The sequence below is a fragment of the Etheostoma cragini genome, chromosome 18 (genome assembly GCF_013103735.1).
Source record: "Etheostoma cragini isolate CJK2018 chromosome 18, CSU_Ecrag_1.0, whole genome shotgun sequence".
NCBI classification, from domain to species: domain Eukaryota; kingdom Metazoa; phylum Chordata; class Actinopteri; order Perciformes; family Percidae; genus Etheostoma; species Etheostoma cragini.
Genome location: NC_048424.1, coordinates 11,291,489 through 11,315,384, shown reverse-complemented (window position 1 = coordinate 11,315,384; position 23,896 = coordinate 11,291,489). Strand labels below are relative to the sequence as shown.

Below are 23,896 nucleotides of genomic sequence, written 5' to 3'. Positions count from 1 at the left end.
TACATCCACATCCACATCTATATATCTATATATATATATATATATATATATATATATATATATATATATATATATATATATATATATATATATATATATATATATATATATATATATATATATATATCTGGGGGGTATCTGCCTGTGTTTGTGTTTTGCAGCGCTCCCTTGTGAATGACTGGACACCGACTGGTCGTTCACTAGCCCATCCCACCTCAGTACTCTTTCAACCCCATTGGCTGCTCTCAGGACAGCCTTCCTGAAACCGACCAATGGCAGCTGCTCCATATGCACCAAACCACTCCTTCCTGCTCTTAAAGAGCCCCCGTGACTTCAATGGAGACTCAATACCCTCACTCACTTACTCAGCCTGAGTGCGCTCTCACCACTGCTGCTCTCCATCCATCTGTTTGCCTTTTTATTCTCTGTTTCTCTATCCATCACTACCCTGATCTTTATTCTTTCTTCTCTTCTCTACGCTTACTTTTTTTTTCCTTTCATCAATTTACCTCACATTTTTCCTCCTCTCTTTATTGCCACTAATCTTCCTCTCTCCACACATACTTCTGAGCCTGAGTGTGCAGCACCTGTGCAGACTGGAGTTTGTCGGGCAGAAGGTTTTTTTGTTTTTAATATTTTGTGTGTGTTGAACAGGGGGAGGGAGGGGAGACACCACCCAGGAACACCTGACCAACCTTTCATCAAGATATGTGGAGACTTAGGAACTGATTTTCTTCTCCAGCTTTTCCCCAGCTGTTTGTTCATCTGTTTTTATCGCAACACCTGGAATGCTTAACGTGGACTGATGGATGTTTCCGAATTGTGCATCCCTGATCCTCTCTGCTACCACAACCAGTAAGTGCATCTTTTTCTCTTCTCTGTTTCATCTCTACTGTTGCTTTTATTTTTGGTAACAGAATTTAATTTACTTCTTTGCTCTTCTTTTATCAAAAATGAGAAAAAAACAAATCATAAAAGTCAGTTTAAATCATTTGTGAAACAACTCTCATGCATAAAGTAAACTACTTCAAAAGCCAGGGAGTTTCTCACGTTACTTCATTCCCCACCCCGTGTACGGGACAGCAGAGCTCCGTAGTGTCAGTGAGGCTGCGGTAGCGGTAGAGTAGCCAACGGGGAGTCCAGGTCAGACGGGTGCCCTACAAGCCCATGTCTAGCCCTGCATCAGAATCCAGGGTTTAACCTCTGCCACAGGGAAGAGCCAGAGGCAGATTAATGCGTACAATGTCCAGACGACAATCCTCTGGCAGCAGCCTGTGTCCGGCGGTGTCCCAGGGAAAGAAAACTCTGACTTTACTGTTGCCCAGTCTGAGTGAGAGTGTGTTCTTGAGGCAGATAAGAGTATATTCGACGGTTCCGCCTGTGTTTGGTCACAGCTCTGAGCAGGTTGCTGTTGTTTGTGATTTTGCACTTTTTTATTTTATAATTTTGCTGCTTATATTGAAATCATAGGAAAGATTTGAATTAAATTTGAATAACATTAAAGTATATATGCAAATTGTCTTTGTGCATTTAGTGCAGGAATAAAGCAGCTTGTAATACAAACTCTGGCATCTTAAATGAAGCACCAGTCCTTTTAAATTACACGACTAAACTCTATGCATGCCTACAAAGAAGCTCTTCTTTTGACCAAATATGATTGGACAGGGCCATTTAGGGTCCTCTTAATGTTAATCTGTAAAGGGGATTGGAAAGGTTTAACTTGCTTAGCACTTTTTACAGGATGATGAATAAGAATATTTCATACTGTCCACAAGACCTTCTGCCATGTTAAACTAAAACTCATTACAGTGTAATTACATCAGCCGGTATTTGATTAGCAAGATAGATGATAAAAAACATATTTGCATACAAATGTAACTGCTCTTCGTACTGTAAAGGGGATTAGTAACAATTATTTAGAAGTGGTTGAAGCTTTTATACACTTTTCATGCTACATTGAAAAATGTACTTCTTCTACTTGTTCATTTTTTTCATTCATTTTTATTTTGCATTTTAGATTTGTACTGGCACACAAAATGTCAAGTAATAAAAGAAAGTGTAGGATTGACAACAGATTAAACGAGTGGAGAAATGTGCATTATACAAAGGAAGGTCCATTAAATAAAGTATCTAGATTTTATTTAATTGCTGTAGTCAAATTTATCACTCTAGTTTCTTAGTAGACACATAAATAGTTTGTGTAATGTTTAGAGAAAGTCTTGTTGTGTTGTTTTGATATCTCACATAAAAGTAACAGATCAGGGTTTTATTTCTTATTAATGTGTTTAAATAGATCAGTTTCATGTATTGTCTTTTAAGCCTTTGACATTTCATATTGTAATTCCTGGGCTGATTGCAGTGCAGTTATAAAAACTCTACAAGCCCTGAGGTCTTTTTCGCACAATCATCACTTTCCACAATCTGTAGAACTGCATTAAGCACATTTCCATTCAATTAAAACTGGTATTTATGTTATTATATGTTTTATTACATGTTAAGTGTGTGTGTGTGTGTGTGTGTGTGTGTGTGTGTGTGGTGGGGTGGGGTGGGGTGGGGTGGGGGGGGATTTGTGTGCATCTGCTTGTATACCCTGCATACCCTGTGGATGCTCACAAACTCATCACTCTACATATCTGTGATACTACTAGCCTAACTGAGTTCTTCCTCAGATTAATACTGCATTTTCTAAGGGAGCTAGTTTAACTTTTATGTTGATTATATTGTTTAAGCAGAGCAAACAATGATAAGGTTTTTTTTTTTAAATGAGCCTGTCCTTATTATAAACTGTAGAATGCGAGCAGTTTATATTCTATACACTACACAGTAGTAGCAAAAACTCTTTTTAGCAAAAAGGTATCGTAACAGAAGCTACAATATGTGATATAAATGAATCTTTCCCTGTAAGTATTGTTAACGTTATACAGTTAACCACCTACAAGTAATTGTAGTTGCTCATGTATTTGCACACAGTAAATATGTGCCTGTAGCGTCACGCAAAGCCATGCTTAGTAAGGTCTGGCTTCAGGGAACGCTATTAATAATCCCTTAAAGGCCTGTTGGCCTGAAGACCATCCTACTGGTCAGAGGTGAGAGGTCCCACGACTTTTGTGTCCGACTCTCACGCCACCTCTCTGCTGAGGAGGCAAATATGCTATGGCATGTTTCATTATAGAAATATTTCAATGTATATGCACACATATATCTCAATAGATCATTATTGACTTGTACAGTTCAGAGATGTTTTTTTTGCCAAAGTGTTTCAATATAATACAAATATTATTGTACATATACCCGTGAATATAATGTGCTGATTTAGTGTTGGGATTTATGATTTAGTTGATATAAAATATTAACATGAGGACCATTTTGGGGTTTCTAGAACCAAATTTGTGTGGAACCACAGTACTGACAGGACCAGAGTCCAATGAACTGTAATTTATTAGAATCTGTCTCTTCAGTTATTCTTCTCCACTTTTCCAGTCAGATTACATAATTTGTAAATTCTGGGGTGAGAAAAAATTCCTTCTGCTGATACATTTTTTTTTCATTCAGGGTCAACACTAATTTCAACAATTTTATATCTTTTGCAACCAAGACACATTATCGTTTTATTATATAAATGCAACAAGCAGTTGTTGTTTTGACATGGGCAACACTAATTATGTCTCTGGGATTAGCCGTGGCAGTTTTGACAATGGCATCATTTACACTTAAAGTTTAAATGTTGTTTATGTTCAGTTTGCTCTAATAAATCAAATCCCTTTCTCTCTTATTCCACCTGTTGTTCCCGTAGTTTCCCCTTTAGAAGCAAACCAACAGGAATGCATGAACACAAGCAGTCAGACATTTAAACTATCTGTGCAACTGCAACACAGAATTTCCCTTCGGGGATCAATAACGTATTTCTTATTCTGATTCTGAACAAATAGACACAATCACAGACACTTACACATGCGTTCATGCACATAAGGATGAGACCAAAGAATCACACACTGACCTGGGATCTAATTTTAGCGCTGCCATGTCATGGACACCTGACTGTGTCTGTTAAGAGAAACATCATCTTATCATGCATTGCATGTGCATGTATTACACTAGTGTATGCATATTGTCACATTGCACTTACAATGTAAGTTTTCATTTGTCAGTGTCATTATAATCCTAAAAAATAAATAGAAAAAAAATCATCCAACCATTATCAAAATGTTTTTATAATAGTTGATAAATGAAGATATTAAATATACTTTTATTTTATTTTGTTTTTTGACAAATAAGATAAAGCTTTGACTAAAAAGATGTAAATATTTTTAAATGTATTGGAAAAAGTTTAGCTTCATTAAATTTCAGCAGAATATTTCAGCGCTGTGCATAAGCACATTTTGTGGACTTGATTAGTGACATATACTGTACAGTATTATGTTGTATCATGATGGGCCAAAGTGGAGATTTTAACTAGAAACTTTCATGATATAAAACTACTCCCAAAAAACATCTGATATTTATGAAATTATATTTAATAGGTTACTGATAGATTTTGGCTGTTATCGATGCGTCTATGTGTTCTTCAAAAGCATTTTAGTGTAGATCAGAAATAATAAATTGAATTTTAAGTCTTGGTAACATTGCTATCCATGTTGTTTTGTTACTTGTGAGGGCCAGTGTCTTACATTCTGCCTAATCACTGTAGTGAGTGGACAAATTTGGATGCTTCCAGCATGGAAACAGCTATCACGGCACTTTAGGTAACAATGTCACTGTTGTTGTTTTATTAAACCCCATATTCAAGTTTGTTGGCTAATTGGACCAGTGAAATTGACTGACTGGGAAGCCAAACAAACCCACTGACCGATGCAGGAAACAGTTTCAGCAAAAATGAGCACAGATAAAAACCAATTCAAAAGTGTTCAGTCTGACATGTCTATTAATGGCAATGGCTGCTGCCCAGCTCTGTGTTACGGCTTGAGAGAAGAAATAACTTCATTACATGTCATGAGCCCCCATCGTGATGTAGATGTATCCTTTAGCCATCCTGTCAAGGACTCTGAATTCATCAGGATGTAGATGGAAGCTTTTTTTGCTGCTGCTTTTCAATCAAAACATTAAAGTGGCTTTCGTGTGCTGGGGCTGAATGCAAGCAGCAGAGAGGACCTCTTAGAATGAGTTTGTTTTATTGATCAAGTAAAATTAACTCACACACACACACACACACACACACACACAGATAGATAACAATAAGCAGTGTGTCTAATCATGGTTTGGGTCAGCCAGCATGTTTAATTTAATGGGCCTCATTGTAGCTTCACGAGGTCTCACATTGTGAACTTAATTCCTTTTCACCACGTTAATTTGCATTGTGTCAATTGACCGGAGCGCTTACTGTATCAGCTTGAGTCTCACTGGAAATTCAGCCCCTGCCCTAATACCATTAGGCAAATGCAAAGTTGTGTCATTTACACATTTGGGGAGAGAGAGAGAGAGAAAGAGAGAGAGAGAGAGAGAGAGAGGCAAAGCCAATTTGCGCCGGACAAGACTCGCTTGTGATTATCAGTGGATGTTATTACTGTGGAGAAGCAGACGTTTGAAGGTTATGTTTCTGGGCAGTAATTGAAATGCAAAATAACATTAGGATCGATGGCCATCTCTGTTTATTTATGAAATCAATATTGGAACTGTCCCTCATGAGTCCCCCTCTGATTCCCAATGACGGCTTAAGCCTCTGCTCGTTTATTCTTTCTCCCCCATAACCTCTTTCTTCTGTCTCTTTTTAAAAGGCAGTTAGGGGTGTGTTTGACTTTGCAGGGAGAGCAATTTCCTGGAGGTGGTGGACGTGTATGTAGATGGGGGGGTTGATACTCCAGGTAAGGAGACATCATCCATGTGGGAAATCTATGCAATCTCTCCTCGTGGCATTGACATTGAAGAGGCCATATGCTGGAAGTGTGCGTGTGCGGGTGTGTGTTTGTGTGTGTGTTTGTACAAAGTACATTTGCCATGCAGTACAAAAGTGGTACTGGGACTTGTTTGGTCGGGAGTGGTAACTTTTAAAGGTCTGATATTTGTAAGAATGTAAAACTGTTGTACAGTGGTTTTCAAAACAAAATTCATAAAGTGCACTAGAGATTCTTTCTCCACTTTCCGGACAGAAGTCTGTAGTAAAAAAAAATTCCACTAACTTATTTTCAGAGATTTCAACCATGAAGTGTGTTTGCAATATTTACAGCAGACAGTTCAGTACTTCACAATGAAAGCATAAAATTCAAACTTTAGCTTTTACGTTATTATAGCTCAAATAATAAGAAAACCTGGGGTGTTTTTATATTCAAATGATCATTTAAGGATTTGGAAAGCAAAAATAACAAAGTATTTAGTGGTTCCAACATTGTGAGATTTAATATATGGGGGTTTTCATATTCTTCTAGGATAATAAACAGGATATATATCTTCTTAATTTTCTACATTTAAGGTTAGACAGAACAACACACAAAGACGTCGCCTCGGTCTCTGCGACCTTGCGACGGACATTTTCACTATTTTCTGTCAAAACAATTGCAAATGAATCAATTTGGAAAATAATCTTCACCCAGACAAAACATTAACTGCACAAACAGTGGAACATAAGAGTTGAAGCGTAATAAAATGCACCTTATATAAATATGTAAAACATATGCTGAAGGCGCAAACTACCACAAAGAGACCAGCACAAATATTAAGCAAGCAGATATTAAAGCACAAAAGAAATGCAACACAATCTAAATTAGACCCCGCGATAACATTTTGTCTAAAGGGCAGTTACCTCAGTCCATATTAGCGGTAAATAAGTCTTTTAAATGCCGATTAATTAAATGAGGTAAACTATTCCGCAGTTTAGAGGCGAAGACAGTAAACGCATCATCTCATCAAGCAAACCTGTCAGAGAACTTATGGAAGTATCAGTTGATGCAACAATTGATAGGTAGTAACTAGAATGTAATGTAATTGTACTATTTAAGTTTATGGCTGATAGTTTGTAATGTAGATGAAGCTGTAAGGTTTGAGCAGACTGTTTCAATTAAAGAGAAGACATGCATAGCTTGTAGATTTTAATACACGCTGTTTCTATTGTACCCTTGAAATGTTCTTTAAAAATGTATTTGATGTCTTTTCTCCATAAACCGATTAAATTATTCACAGTAGCGCATAAATGCATTTAAATTTTAGAACGCACACATTTTTTGATGACCTTCATTTGTGCCAGCTCTATGTCACGCGCATGTTGTTGTTACTACTTAACACTTGGGCAACACACGCTACCCCATTTCCCCGCTCGCGTGACCATTCATTTCCCAGACACCCCAGTCCCGGACCAACAGTGTAATCTATGTGTCAGACAGGAGGGGGCACTTAGTTTAAGGCTGATAGAGTTTGCCCCAAACAAGGACAGCCTATCATAGAAAGATTAATGAACTAATTTCATGCATGGCTCCTTGCCTCTGTCCTTCTGCGATACCATGTTAGGCTGTGTGTTCAGCACCATGATTTACGCCGTGTTCCTTGCTACTATCTTAACCCCAAGCTTAACAACAATATTTCCCCTAAGTGGGAAAATATACAGTCAAATATGGAAAGTCTGATTGTTAACCCTCTACACATTGAGCCATGGATAGCATGAGGTCATTGTAGGGAATTGCTTTGCATTTTAGAACTTATTTTTTTAATTTTTGACAGCTGGTACAAATTTACTGTGCCGAAATTTCGGAAAGCTGTAGAACATATTTCATGGTTTAGAGAAGAAGTGGATGGATTCAGTATATATGTAAGCAGGGGATCTGAAACACTGCCAGCATGGGGAGGCATGCCAAAATATACACACATACACATATACACACATGCTAACATAAACATTTGAGATTTTAAGCTGCTCTGCTGGAATAAGGTTTGCTCCAAACTAAAGAGGAATTGGTCACTGATCTGAGCGTGTTCAGCATTTCAGGCAGTGTCTCGGTCGGATAAAGCGTTGTGGACAGCTTTCTAGTTTTGAAGTCGTGTCTAGACGCTGTCTTTCTTCAGCAGCGTAGACGCACAGAAACCTGTTTCTGGCGTCCATTGTGGGACAGTCTGGGTCTCTAAGAACAGCAGAGCAGAGAAGGCAAGTGACCTTCACGTCTGTCTGATGAGTCTTGTTTGTCTGCTTGGTTTGTACCATTTTTCTGCACGGCGGAGCAAACACATCCCATTAGAAATTACTGTAGGTGCAATGCGTTTGTGCGTGTTTGAGTGAGTGTGTGTTGCCAATGGAGCAGGGCAGGTTGAGGAGAGTCAGGCTGGGCTTAGAAAACTCTGTGTCTTTATAATAAGAGGAAGAAACCAAATTACGAAACTATGAAGCTATTTCTGTCCGCACGGATTGGTGGCTCATGCCATTATTTCATTTCGACAGATTTGAAAGGACCCATTAGAAATTTCCATTAAACCTAACAAAAAACATCTCCCCAGCGTTACTGTGTGCTAAGTGGGGAATGAACTACTTTTTACATATGCCACAATGTACTATTCCATAGGGAATTCCCCTATCTGGCTGCGATGATGTATTAACTGTTACCACGCTGCTCTCTCCAATTCCCTCAGATGGGAGAAAATATACCTTCCAATTGACTATACAGTAGGTGTATGCTGATTGCTAACCAGATTTAACGCAAGCCCTGTGAATCTTTTATAATCCGCCATAGCTTCAGAATGAAGACTAACATAATGTTATATCGCTCCATCTCACACTATGTTAACAGTCCTGACTGATTAAAAATGCATAAGGAATGTCTGGGACCCGTAAGAAGAGGGTTTATTTTTTCATGGCTCATCTGGAACAGGAAGGAAGCAGAGGATCAATAGATCTGAGCTGGGCCCCGGGGTAGAGGCTATCTCCTCCTCCTCCTCCTCCTCCCTCCACCCACTACCCGTTAGCAGTTAAAAGAGAGGTTTCATGTTATCAGGGCCTGATGACTTCATGGCTTTACACTGAAGGTAAATACATACCCAACCACAACATCTTTAAATATAAAAAAACCAGGGCCTCCCCTGACAAAAAAAGACAACACGTTCAGAGGAATCTGGTCAACATTAGCTTTTTGTTAGTTTCAGACATTCTTAACATGGCTTTCCACTGTTCTCGTCCAATATTTACAACTCACAGGCATGTAGAGCTCAAGTTGTGCAAGCTCAGCACCAACTCTGACAGACGGAGCCAGCGGTTCTTAAACAGATCCAAGCCTCATTTCATGCTTTGTTTGAGAAGATTTTATTTAAGCTACCGCAAGTACAACAACATACAGATGGTACACTGCCCTAAGGAGAAATGATTGTCCAACAATAGCCTTAGTATTCACAGCTATTTATTGTGTCATGCACATAGAAGTGCCCAGTCCATTGGAATTTAAAAGACATTTCAGAAAGTACTTCTGATAGCAAATAAAGAACATTGTCCTCTTTAAGCTTAACAAATTAAGTCTGTCATTTTAAACCTCCCCTTTCTAAAATACAACTCAAGTTGTTATAGCAAAACATGCAGCAATGGTCCTCAAGAAACCTTTTGTTTCTGATCACATCTGATCATATTTGGCAATTATCTGGTAACAGTTGCCTTTTTGTTAGTAAGTCTGTTATGTGTACAGAAGTTACATTTTCCATGAACTCTACCTTTCCCCAAACTTTATAATGAAGTTTGCTATCAGGGAACATAATCCCAGGTCAGTGTCTTTTCCTCAGGCTCTCCAACCTCTCACTTAAATCCACCGTAACCTGGCACCATCCTTTGGCAAACTAACCGGGACTATTGATTGGGTCATGTATTACCCATGATCCTCAATATGCTGAGTGTAACACCTCTCTCTGTCCATTAACAGCCTTCTGAAGTTGCATTCATTTATTTACTTCTGGCAGCCGACCAATTGTGGGCATTGTTCGCAAGATGTATGGGGCATCTGTTGACATGGTCGTTAGTTACCATTTTGCCTGAGAGAAATAAGCTGCTGTAGTATATCACTTGGCATTCCAACACATAAATGGTTGTGCCCGTAACATAATCTATCAAACTCAGACGGACCGGCCCGCTCCATCACAGCTGATGAATTTCTCGCAGAATGATCAGCAGATGATGGAATAAAGCAATGCTCAGTGAAACACTTGTCAGTGGTGATCATTTCAGTGATGCTGGAGTTTTCTAATCTATAAGTAAGTTTCACATGTGGTTCTTTGTGTCTCAGTTCTCTAGTAAGTCAGTGCTTATTTGCATGTGAGGTAAACCGGCTCCATTTTCATGTTGCGGATATTTGAAAGCCCTGTCCCTCCAGTATTTGTTTTATTTTAATTAAAAGATTGCATGATTCTGACAAGTTAAGAAAAAATTGGGAATTTTCTCCAACATTTGGACTAACAGAGTTCTTAAAGAATTGAGAAGAATTCTTACAGATGTTCCACTATTGGCCAAGAACAATGTTTCTTCTCAATGAATTAGCTCCGTTGCTCCCCAGTTTGCACTGTATTTTCTGTAAATTCAGTTACCAAAATTGACCACAGCTCTCGCCTTGTGTGTGTTTATCCAGGTTGCTAACCAGAATGCCCTCTGAGGACCGACATCTATCCTCCAGCTGTGGTTCTTACGTCAAAACCGAGCCTTCCAGTCCATCCTCCTCGCTAGTAGACACCGGCAGTCACCACAGTCCCAGCGGCAACTCTGACGCCAGCGGCTACATTAACGGCGGCAGCAGACACTCACACGCCTTGGACTCCCCGCCAATGTTCAACCCAGGCATGCTCGGTGGTGGTGCCGCCGCCTGCCTACGCCGCTACGAAGAGTGTGCCGGCGTGGTTGCAGACGACTCGCCGATCAAGTGCGAGTACATGCTCAATGCCATTCCCAAGAGGCTGTGCCTGGTGTGTGGTGACATTGCTTCAGGGTACCACTATGGCGTGGCCTCCTGTGAGGCCTGCAAAGCCTTTTTCAAAAGGACAATACAAGGTATTTCCCACTTATTCTTGCAACTTTTACTGGCTCAACTGAGGTCATCTCCAATGTCTGAATATACCCCCAGTTAAACCTGGGAAAAAATAAATTTTCTGTAATTTGTAATGTAATTCTGTTGGTTGAATATTGTGCTCAGAAAGTGTTAGTCCATTAACCAAGGTGTACTGTATCGCACGTGTCTAAATTTTCATGATGATTCTAAATAGTTCTTACTAGTTTTACCACAACATTTGTGATTGCCAGGAAAACATATTGACCTGATGGGGAATCCATTGTTATGTGTTTCTCAGTGCTGGTATCCAACCGTCTGCTCTTATTGGACTCAAACGAGGTAGTGATTACGAGCGTCTACAGCAGGCATTAGGCCCAGACTGTAAATCTGCTCCGGGTTTGGATTTTTAAATGCGTTTTGCATGTGAATTGTACTCCTGCCATCGACATTGCCATGTGTGGAAGCTGTTCCAGAATAATCATTTTGACAGAGAGGATATGCTCTGAACTGAGATGTAGAATTTTGAATTTTACTTGCAGGATTTGTTGTCTGTAGACATGAATCTAGACAGCAGGTTAGTGAGAAGATACATTTGATCTAATGCTAAAACTCTATACCAGATAGACTGTAAAAGCTTTACTTTCCAGCTTAATCTAGTCAATTAAAGGCTGTATGTGTCTCAGTCCGGCCAGCAAAACAGTAGACTGTAAATTGTTTCCAGTGTGACTTTGTGTTGTCTAGCAGAGATCCCCCTCTTTTTCTTCTTCTCGCTCTCCTTCGTTGAGGACAGGCCCATAATGAACCTAATCTGTACGTCATTTGTCCTGAGCTGCGGGAGTTTCAGTCAATAACAATCAGTGTTGGGTGACTGTAATTAAGAACCAGGCATTTCATTGGGAGAAAGTCAAGAAAGGAGGGGGGAAGATGTGGATGTGTTCTTTGCCCCCTGGCTCCTCCAGCCCACACCCAACAGGGAGGAGATGGGGGCTCAATTAGAAGCTGAGGCACGTGTTATTGGGGCAATAACGGTGAAAGGGGAGAGAGACGTTGAAGAGTCCTCCAAATAAAAGGCAGAGGGACAAGGGGCATGGTCATTCACTGAACAGAGAAGTCACTTTAATGGAATGGTAATCAGGAAGGGGGGTCCCGGCCTCGGTAAAGGAGGAGGACAAGGAGAGGTCCAGCTTGAGTGGAGATGAGTGCGTGGATAATAGCATGGCATAATCATATATCAAAATTTAGAGGGAAAATAAGAGAGGTTAAGGAAGGATATTAGAGTGGCTGAAATGTCCTCTGAGAAATAAAGGTGGACACAAGACCTGATTAACTAAGAGGGTATGCCGACAGTGAGCTTTTAGAGGTAGGCAATTTAAGACTATTGTGGACCCCCTAATGCTCCCCCACCCAACATACACACTCACACAGGTTATTCTGAATCCATTGAGGTATAAAATGTTTCCTTTAATAATTATAAAATTCTGTATTGAATGTGACCTTACTGTCCCCAGAGGGCAAATCTGGTGCAGCACTAACCAAAAAAATGTTTTTTTTTGTAAGAATAATGTTCATGAATAAAATAAATATGAAAGAGGAAGAAGGTAAACAAGGTGAATAAGAAGTATGCTAAACTAAGTCGGCCCATTCACTCTATTGTCTGTATATTAGACAATGGGTAGTTTCTCGATAGTTAGCAGTAAATTGAGATTTTGGTCATATACAGATCATCATTTTTGCATCATTATTGATAGGTGTACAGTAGTGTTTCACAAGTAAAATGTAAAATGTGATGCATTGCTTTTTGGGATTTTCCATACCATGGACACTATTTTTGAGGCCACTAGTAGATAAATTTCACACGGAATTTGACCAAATGATGGACATTAGATAAAGTGCGCTATATAGTAAATAGGGAGTTATTTAGGACAGAGCTTTAATGAGAGCCTTAGTTATGATAAACACTACTATATGTTAAAAATGAAGCATTAAGTCTTTATAAAAATATTTGTTTCAAATTTGAAGTTAATTGCCTGGCATTTCAAAGATTTGTGTTTGTCAGCAAAGACATTGTATTATTTTCCGCTAGTACAAAATAATATATTAGTTGGGCCCAAATTCGTAGTATGCACAAAATAGTGATTGTTTATTTTTGCAGTACATTCAATTCATTTCTTGTAACAAAATAATACCTTAGGCAAGATTAGGCAGCTTTATTTATATAGCACATTTCAAGAACAAGGTAATTCAAAGTTCTTTACATAACTTATTATTCATTACCGTCTTCGACCGACAGCAATACCTGTGCCATCAGTCAAACTATTACTAGGAAATGCTGTTGCCAATCAAACTTTGAGAACATTTAAAAAAAAAAATTAAGATCTCGCTTTTGTGCATCAGTTAGTGTACATCAACAGTACCCTAAAAAAATCATTCTTTTAGCATGCATACTTTTGTGTGTACTTCATTTACATTTTTTCCTTTTCCTTTGTGAACACAGTTTTAAACCTGTTTAGAATATGTTGTAGTATTAATTTGAGACAACCATTGGATTTTTGTATTTTAACTGCACAAGCAGTATAATATGACAATTAGTATGAAGTACATGCTGTATACAATGAGTTTGTAGTATAGAATTGGTAAACACATGAGCACTGTACTGTATTTTCCCTATAACGCCTGTCAGTTTAAAAGACTTTACCCACCCTGAAACCAGCAGCAGCCTCAGCCAACATCCTGGCGTGGTGCCCCGGGCCCCTCGCGGTGCACATAACCCTGCTGGCACCATCGATGCCAGGGATCCTGACAAATGTTGGCACCTTCCCCTCCACCAACAGGGGATTGTGTATGTGTGTGTTGTGGGGGCAGCTTTGGCAAGACTGCAACAGATAACACCTGGTTTGCTGTTTTTAGGTACCATTAATACATCTCTGGACTTAGGGGACATTGTTTAAAACACTCAATCAAGGGATTTGGATACTTGGGAAAGAGGATTTGTCATTGGATTCTTGGGGTTACGTCAGCTTTTGAAGTGACACGTAATGAACCTTAAAAATAATTGTTAACCAAAACCCGGTGATAAAAACTGGCGGTTACATGGCAGCCTATTTAATATGTCTGCATTTCTGGCTTTTTTTGGACTTAATTGATTATATAACATACAAATTATTTCCATAGTGAGCCAACTAACGTCTAGACAAACTTGAATAATACATTGAATTTTGCTGCATGATATGGAAGCCTTAGATTGGCAAGTCTAAAAGCAACTCTTGGTTTTTACTGGAGAACATTATACAGAGCGCTCGGCTGCACACCCATCTCTTAGCCCTTGTGTTGTTGAGGGAGGGCAGCTTCCCCATCATCCTTTAGGTGAAGAAGGATGGGCTGGAAGGGGTCGTGGTGAGCGTTGCGGAGAGGACGCTCTGCATTAATGAAGCCAATTTGTCTGTGACTCAAAATGGGGGTGGAACTCTGGGGCGTGGAGGTGCTTTTTACATGTCCCATCAAAATGCCACTAAACCCTCTTCTCCTTCAGGAGTGTCACACAGGATCACCTTGGGACGTGTGTGTGTGTGTGTGTGTGTGTGTGTGTGTGTGTTTATGTATCTCATGCACTATTTTCAGCCGCTCAAGCATGCATTGTCTTTAACTGTCATTCTGTGCCTGTGATTTACTCTTTCTGATTTGGTCTCCTTTTCAATGCAAAAATTCTAAAACAAATTCCTCCTAATTGCTGATTGATGACATCATGTTTTTCTTATCTTCTCCAGGGAATATTGAGTACAGCTGCCCAGCCACCAATGAATGTGAAATCACCAAAAGGAGACGCAAGTCGTGCCAGGCGTGCCGCTTCATGAAATGTCTTAAAGTTGGCATGTTAAAAGAAGGTGAGTACTGATTTTGTTACATGGTCATTTTTTGTGTTCTTCTTACTTAATTCTACTTCAGATACAATTTAAGAGATGTAGGGCTGAAACGGATCATGGATTTATCAATCAACAGAAATGCAGTCCACAACTTACTAGCAAACATTGACCAAAGTGATCTTGTTCCATCTTCTCAAATGTGAAGTATTGTTGCTTTTCTCTGTTATATCTTTCAATCAAGAAAAATTACCTGCACACTGAAAAAATGGGAAGCATTATTTTACTAATTTGTGACACTTAAAATGAATCAATAATTAAATTAAGTGTTAGCCGCAGCCTTGGTAAGATTTTAATAGTTCTAATTAAATAGTTAGAAAAGCCTTAAGATCAACCAAATAATTTAACTTTTTAAAAACCTATTAGATGCCATTGAGATTTTGTGATCAAACTTAAAACAAGGGTTTTTAGCTAAAGAAGCAGTGATCAATGAAATATGGATATGAAACGCTTATTGTTTAGGGTTAAAAAGTGGATTGCTGAGCTTTTGGAGTGAATATCAAAATGTTGAACATAGAGAGTTGATCGTGACTGTGACACAGTCTAACAGTCTTACTGGGGGCTAGAAGCAGGGTCAGCGATCAGATATTAAAGCAAGCTTTGTCCTCCGGGAGACACCAGTGACATCACCCACATGCTTTGCCTACCTCTCCTCACACTGTTGAGCCTCTCTGCGTTTAACTCAACAAAAAAAACTGCTGAGTTGGATGTTCCTACTAAGACTGAGTGAGAAGTGTAATAGTACTCTTGAAAAGGACAGGCTGTTCTCCTAGGACTTCTCTCTCCCATGGGCTCTGGGTGTCTCTCTCCCTCACCCTCTCTCTCCCTGTCGGTCTGTCTGTCTCCCTTCCCCTCTCTTGCCTGCCATATTGATCCGCTAAATGCTTTCCGAACATCCCACCTCACTTCCTGCATGTGTTGTTTCTCCTCTAGAGAGAGACCTTTGGGAGTACAGAGGGAAAATCTAGCCGATAGATTTTTTCGGTTTCTTTCTTTCAAAGGAAAGAGGGTTCTTATGTGTGTGTTTTTTTGCATTTGATGGTTTAGCTAGAAGAGCTATTCCACCTTGATACTTTAAGACTTTTACTTACGTAATATTCCATAAGGTGACTTTAACTTCCACCAAAGTCATTTGCTGGTAAGATACTATACAAGTATTTATTTCAAGTACTTTATACAGGACTGGTCTCAAACACCAAACCAACACTTAGAGTTCAGTTGACAAATGATAGCTTCAAAGTAGTGTCTGTTTTTTCATACTTATTCAACAGAACATTGTTTTAGCTCTGATATTATTATCATCCCTTCACAATGTTTGGACCAGCATGAAACTCCACTTAGTACAACGTTACATCCCAGTTTTGAAACAGGTGACACCATGTTAAGTTCAGAGTTCAGTCCACTATCATCTACTGATTGTATAATGTATATCCGAATGTTGAAAGGAGCGTTCAAAAAGCTTTTCATAGACTCAACAGTCGTCATTTCCTAAAATAAACTATGGTCATACCGTTTTGTTGTGTTCTGCCAACACCAAACATAACTCATAATAGAAGCTAGGAGCAGTTAACTGCAATCTGTGCTGGTAACACAAGATTGTATGTCAGGCTCTTGGTTCACTGCCATTAATGCAATTTCACTATGTATGCTGTGTTTGTTCATCTCCGAATGAAGGGTCATTCATTGTATTGCCATTAACACACTATTTATACATGCACCCACTCTTGATGTCTTCATCCCGGCCCAAATATCTCACGCCAAGGCATTGACTCTTGGCCAGAAAAAACAAAGTTGCGTCAGAAATGAAGCTGTAACTATTAGCACATGCTTAGAGAAAAACGGTGGGGTATTGTGTATGGCAGGCCGAGCTAAGCCGTTGATGTGGACTGTGTGTGTGTGTGTGTGGGTGGGAACCTGTAGCCTCCACTGCCTGCTGCTCCTGGGACGCGGCATCACAGCCACCGCGACATGTGGCACAGTAGGTTATTCTCTGAAAGTAATGGCATTCAATTAAAAGAAAAAAAGGATATTTAATCGTAGCATCGTGCCACACAGCCTCTTACAGACAGGGGGGGGGATTTGATCATGAAATCAGTGGGGGACAGCGGCTTGGCCTACTTCATGTAATGAGATCAACATGCAAGTGGCACAGGGCTGGTCATGGAAAAGGAATAATCACAAATATGAATGCAGGATGCATGTAAGAAGCAAACTAGTTTTAAGAGATCTGCATTACAATACCGCCACATGTTGCATTGTTAACCTCTTTAAAATGGTCCATTTTATGCTATTAGGATATAAATATTGACCGAAACGTTAGAGTTATTACCTCCATAAATTCGTGCTCACAACATTCCAAAGTTATGTTATAAGTTGTTACAGTGCAGCAGTATCATAAGAACTGCTTTGCTCTGCAGAAGAGATGAAAGAACTTATGTGATCAGTCGTTCTAAAAGTGTCTTAATATTTCCACCAGGACCCTCCGAAGCTCCGCTCTAAGCATGCCATCCCGAATTATAAAGTGCCAGCTGCCACAGTTATACACCGGCACCATTGGTGGGCAGGGGAAAACCCTCCTCCCTGTAACACCTGCCGCTAATCAGCTGACTTCAGTTCTCAAATCCAGTTTGGTGGCTTCAGGTGTGTTTGAAGTCCACTGTCGGTCTGAACAAATCATCTGTTTTGTAAGTAGTAGGGAAAGCAAAATGAGCCAGCGAATTAAAGTGATGAGGGGTTAACCGTTATGTATTAGGTCTCTGTGTGGGTGCACATTATGTGAGTTTGGATGTGAGTAGGCCGTTTTTGTGACAAGAAATGAATTAATCATCTTGTGTCTGAGAGAAAAAATCAAAGAGACTCTTGGAAAAAATATTGTAGATACCAGGCTTCTTTCCAGATCCGGGTTTACTGCTGTGCCTCAGCAGAGCGCCTGGATGAACTGCGTGGAAGGTAGCTACAGGCGTCTGTTTGAAGAAACCAACCTCGCTCAGTGACCCCTTAAATGTCCAGCTGAGGCTGATAAAAGGTCACAGGTCCAATGGAAAAATTCTCACGTAATTACAACTCGCGGAAGGTATGGTGTCAGTCACTACTGCCAGGAGTCACTGCCTGCAGCTTATAGCCAGGCTAATAAATAACCCTTTAGCATTACTGTATAATGTTAAATTATGAAAGAATTTTCTGGAATGAATTCAATTTTCTTTACTCTGTGTTTTGGTCACTCCTGGTATTTTCTAGTGAAGGGCGAAGTTTTATTCTTACATTTCTGTAGTTTTAGTGCTTCAACATATTCTTTGTAATCTGAGAAATCACATCATCATGTAAGCAAGTTTGTATGTTTAAAAAGAGTGTACTATTGAAATAGAAGTGTACAACCCTGATAGGTTGACAGTATTTCTGCCATGAATGACCATTTTAACAAGTTCAGTAAAAGACATTTCCGCCTTTAATATTCTGAAGTCCATGCTTGCTGATTTTAATGTTAGCTCTGTGTTTCTGTGGTTTATTCTTTACTTGTAGGGATTTTCTGACACCACTGTACAGTAACGTGGTGGATAAATACAAGCTGCCAGACTATTTTGGCAACCTACACCGCTGTCTCGCCCTCGCCCGACCACAGATAGCGATCAGCAGTCTTTCTTGAGCGAACGTGGCTAACGGGATAACATTACAGCCTTATTTTCCTCCAGCCACATACACAAAAGATTAGTAAAGCCATATCCAATATCACAGACTGTCAGGTCCTTTTTCCAATCAATAGCCGTGGATCAGAAACCAATCTATACACTAAGGTTACATCATCAAAATAAAGATATAGCAAAAATCTATACTGTATGGGTGCCTTTTAAAGTCTTAGCCAATACATCTGAACAGCATACAAAACCAGATTCACTTTCACTTGTGTTGCTCTACGTCTGTGTATTCAAGGCAGTTAAACTCTAAAGACAAAATGACTTCTGACCCCTTGCCACTTGACTTTGTCTTGTAAGGCAAACGTGTCTGTCTAACAGCACATGTGTGGGGCCTTGTTTTCTTTTTAGGTTGTCAGAGTAGCTGGCCGACTGCAGCTGAGAGTCAGCGCCCACCCAGAGGCTCCACACTGGCCTGTCCTCACTGTCTGGCAGGTGATAGATCAGACACGGAGGATAACACGTGTTCCTCTGAAGAAGGGGAATTAGCGAAGCGCTGACTTCTTTACAACCCCCTGATACACACACTCGACTCACAGCACACACATTCATGTACGTGCCAAGTGTATATTACCCTTGACAAGTGACATGGGATCGGACGTTGAGGTCCATGTTTCCTCTTGGCACCCTTCTCCCTCTGTTCTTTTTCTTTTACCCACTCCAACACACAGCAATTTGTGCAAACACCACAGACCGAACGCCTGCTACACCAACACATCAGAGATCCTGAATCGACCCGGCCATCTCCAGCCACGCAGATGTTTTCAATTACAGGCACATTTGTGGTCGGTGCGGCTCTGTACTACACAGTAATACCCCTTGCAGGCATGCCAGCTGAGATTTATAAAAAGTGTAAAACATGATAAAGAGTGCAATGGCAGTGTGCGGTCATGGGAGAACAACTCCTGTTTTGTCTTATCAGCCCATTGGGGTTTAGAGCAGGTGGGACTCCATCCTGATACAACCCCTCCTCCTCCTCTTGTCCTGTGCCCATTTTCCTCTACCCTCCCTCTCTACAATCAAACAAAAGCTGACCAATGTCTTTAGCTCTTTGCGGGCTGGACTCTCAGAAGTAACTCTGGAAGGCCAAGGTCCATGTGCCCTGTAAAGGGTAAGCAAATGTGTAGGAGGGGGTGCACGCTGCATCCCTCTGATTTTTCCCAGCTAAAATAGGGAGCTCGTAATCTCCCTTTGGCAGTGTTAGCCAGCCAGCCAATTCTGACACATTCTCTAGAAAGAAGCGCCTCTGACAGGTGAGCGGCTGAAAATAGTGCATGAGATACATAAACACACACACACACACACACACACACACATAAGGACATGTTCATTTAGGAACATACAAACTTTTATACACTCTGTATAAGCCAAACGCACATTTTTGTGATGTTCTCTATAGAGCTTCATTGTATGAACAAATGTCACAAAGACATAGTTTTTTTTTTGGGGGGGGGGCTTTTAAATCTTCAGAAGTACAATCTTAAGACTATATTTCTCAGTTTTTTGTTGTTTGGGAGCATCATTATTAGTTCTCACTGTTAGAAGTTATACATGGTGTGGGATAGTAGTATCTTTAGACTCAATATAAAAAAATAAAGGATTAATTGTTTCCGCACCAGAATGTTGTTCCTGGCAGCATAGAAAAGGCATACTAAGACCATGTTGTTGTTGTTTTTTAATGAGATTTACAGAAAATGTGATTTACATTTAACAGAAAAAAATTAAGTTACTATTATTACATTAAGATTCAATAATTAGAATTTAGTGATTTTTTTTTTAGCTTTGGTGGAATTTAAGTATACCTAATATCCTGGCTACAAACCTAGCTGTATGATTTTAACTGTTATTAATAATTCATAATGAATTAATAATTAACATAACAAATAACATCAAATCAGGAGTGGCAACTACTTTACAGAAAATAATAGGAATCAAAATAAAGAATAAACACACCATTAATCAAATTTAAAGAATGAAAAAAATCCACATGGCCCAAAGACACAAACATATCAGCCGCCACATAAAGGAAAATACAGCCGCTTCCATTGGGACTGTGCTTTAAGGCTGCACGAGTCAATAAAGATATCGAATGTGAAAGGGAAGCAGGGTTCAGGTGGCCGTAAAGATTGCTCCTATGCAAACATGCAGCATCGTCTTTCCACACACATGTACACACACACGCAGAGCAAGAATGGACTGTCAGCCAGTATCTTTGTGTCTTAGGCCGTCTAAGTTATGAGCATTCTGTACTGTATGATCTTACCAAGCTCATAACATTCAGCACACAGACTTCCCCCAGCCTCACCCCTGCATCCATACTTTGACTGCCACACGTTAGGGCCAGCAACTGTAAAAAATTGATCTGAATGCTTTAAAGATGATCTGTTGCCCCCATGTCCCAGGCTCTCTCACTACCAAAACCCAAGCTTACCTCTGAACCCGAGGTTGTTTTGAAGCATGCTGGCTGGTGTGGTTTTGGGCCTGAGGTGTGGAATGTGGTGCTGACGATGACACAAACCCCCACCCGCCCACCCCCAGCCCTCCACAAGGGGCCTCATCCAGCTGTCTTGTTGTGGTCAGATTCTCAGTACTGTGCCCTATCACATGGGGAGGAGATAATCCCGCACTGGTCGGATCAGGCGCTCGCTGGAACAGGAAGGGCTGTCAGTGAGGGAGATGTACACCCGATGCTGAAAGGGAGAGGAAAAAAAGAGACAGACAGACAGGAAAGTGAGAGAAAGAAAAACAGAGATCTTGCAGAAAACTGATACATTCAGCCAAAAACAGCAGCTTGTTCTGTCTTATTCCCTGACCCTGCCATTCTTCAACATTATCTAACCCTTTTTTCCTCTCTGTCATTTTCTCTGCCCTCCTGCCTTGGGTCTCTGCCGTTTGCAGCACCGCTAAGCTGTAAACTGAAACTGGTTAGCGCTGAGCTCTTAATTCTTGTCAGCGTCTATTAATTATGGGCCAGTTGGATGTTCCACTTCAAACAGCCCCCACAGATCTTGGAATTCTAACTCCGGCTGTTTGGTCACTTGTCGCTTGTCAAAGCCACATGACCCCACAGCCTGCAGCACGGAAAACAGTGTGTGTGTGTGTGTGTGTGTGTGTGTGTGTGTGTGTGCGTGCAAGGATGGTGGTAGATGTCAGGGACAAAAGCAGGAACAATTTACTGTCAGTTAGTCTGACAAGTCTATGTCCATTTAGGGTATACACATGCTTGATACGTTTTTGTATTACACAAGCTTATTGTTGCGAAAGCCTTCACTAACCGCATGTCCCTTTTTAGGCCTGTGTGTGTGTGTGTGTGTGTGTGTGTGCGTGTGTGTGTGTGTGCCTCATTAAATAGAGAGAAGCTAGTGAATTGATTTAATATCTGGAGTACATGCGTACAGTTTCCTGAAGCACAATTTATAATTTTAAATTTACATTAACCAAGAGAAATGGTAGAAACAACTCCTAAAGCTCCATCTATCGCAAACCCAGTTCCAAGCTGCCTAACTGACTAATTAAAACCGCATCCACATGTGTTCAAAGAACAAGAAGTCTGTTTGCAAGGCTTATTGATTACTTTAAGGCGTACAAATGGAAAGCTGTGTTTGAAGAGGGACTCTCGATTTAGCTTCAATCTGCCAGGCATAAAATGATCTCACTGTGTTTGCTGGGAAGAATCAGCTCCCTCTGGGCACGGTGGGTAATTAGGTTAGTGGATAGTCGGTGTCAGGAAATTGAAAGACCGTCCTAATCGGATTCTTTTGTTTCCAGGGGAATCAAAGAAATGTATACGAGTCACTGGGAAATCTCACACGACTCAATTCCACTTGACCATGTAAAATCTGTTTGCTCTCCCTCAGTGCTCAAACAACTTTTAATACGAGGGTGTACATCCAGCACTTACGGTGCATCTGATGTAGCCTGTGTCCTTTGAGATGGCTTTCAAGATAATCCCTGATGTGTCAGTTTGTATACTAACTAGACACTTACACTCAACATCTGCAACAAGGAGGTATTGAACTTTTTCAGTGAAAAAGGTTGAAAATAAAATAAAAAAACTAGTAGTCCCACATGCACATATAATTACTTACTTACATACAGGATTTTACAACAAGTAGATCCGATCAGACAATCTGATTGGTCAATTTAGAACGTGCTCAAATCAGCAAGACAGTACACCCTGAACCATTTGAGCACACCTGGCACAATATTGACGTTGACTCAAACCCTCTTGTGTAATATTGCATAAATAAAGTACTACAAAAGGCTTCCGTACCGAGCTAAAACTAGAAAAACAGTTGTATGTGATACTGAAGAAATACTAAATAATAATAGTAAAAACACTGAAATCCTTGTGAGAGATTGATGACTCAGCAATATACATGCAAATAGTCTTTGATCTTTAAAAAGCTTTAAAGTTTCTTTGGTGTAGCTGCCATTTATACATGTGTAATATTTTTTGGCAGGTGTACGTCTGGACCGGGTGAGAGGGGGGAGACAGAAGTACAAACGGAGGTTGGACGCGGAGAACAGCGCCTACCTCGGCCTTGGCATCCCTCCTCCGGCTAAAAAGCCATGTGAGTCACACGTTTTTGTTGTTTTTTCCTGTCTCACTTAGCACTGAGTGTTAAAGTTAAAGGAGGCAACTTAACATTAGATTTATTTTTTATAAGAAAGCAGCAATTTCAGAACTTGGGGCATTTATAGAAACGTTGGGACTCGGAGTAAAGCTATTCATTTACATTTACAATTTTTGTACATGTCAGGGGAAACGATCTGCGTTCAGATGTTGTCAGATTCATGACCAGGCTAACCTTAACCTGCCCCTTTTCTTACATCACCATATGTTATGACATGCAAAACTATATTTTAAATTAACATTTTTGCATTGTATTATGTATTCATTTCCTTGTTGTGTCATGTTTGTGCCCCACTGTTATCCAGCCTAAGTTTTTTTGTATTTTATTCTGGTCTTAACTGTATATGCTGTCACCTAAATTTGTTTTTCAATCCATCTCTCATTTCTCTCACCATCTCTGCATCCGTTCTCCCCTCTTTCAGTGACAAAGATCGTTTCCCATCTGTTGGTAGTGGAGCCAGAGAAAATCTATGCCATGCCTGACCCCACCATGCCCGACGGAGACATCAAGGCCCTGACCACGCTGTGCGACTTGGCCGACCGCGAACTGGTGGTCATCATCGGCTGGGCTAAGCATATCCCAGGTAGAGAGACGTGACTGCTAATGAATGAAAGTGTTGTCCGGGATATGGTTTTCAGATTCTTTTCATTTCACTTAATTGCACT

At 40.2% G+C, this 23,896-nt stretch overlaps 1 protein-coding gene across 1 annotated transcript in view; it reads left to right on the top strand.

Moving 5' to 3' along the window:
* The first annotated feature begins 357 nt into the window (after positions 1 to 357).
* Positions 358 to 23,896, top strand: part of LOC117961707 (steroid hormone receptor ERR2-like) — a 37,098-nt gene continuing 13,559 nt past the window's right edge. The window contains exons 1-5 of the mRNA XM_034900572.1: positions 358 to 855; positions 10,575 to 10,990; positions 14,753 to 14,869; positions 23,058 to 23,168; positions 23,653 to 23,814. Coding sequence (XP_034756463.1) covers positions 806 to 855; positions 10,575 to 10,990; positions 14,753 to 14,869; positions 23,058 to 23,168; positions 23,653 to 23,814 — 856 coding nt within the window. The 5' untranslated portion in view covers positions 358 to 805. The remainder of the gene's footprint in view (positions 856 to 10,574; positions 10,991 to 14,752; positions 14,870 to 23,057; positions 23,169 to 23,652; positions 23,815 to 23,896) is intronic.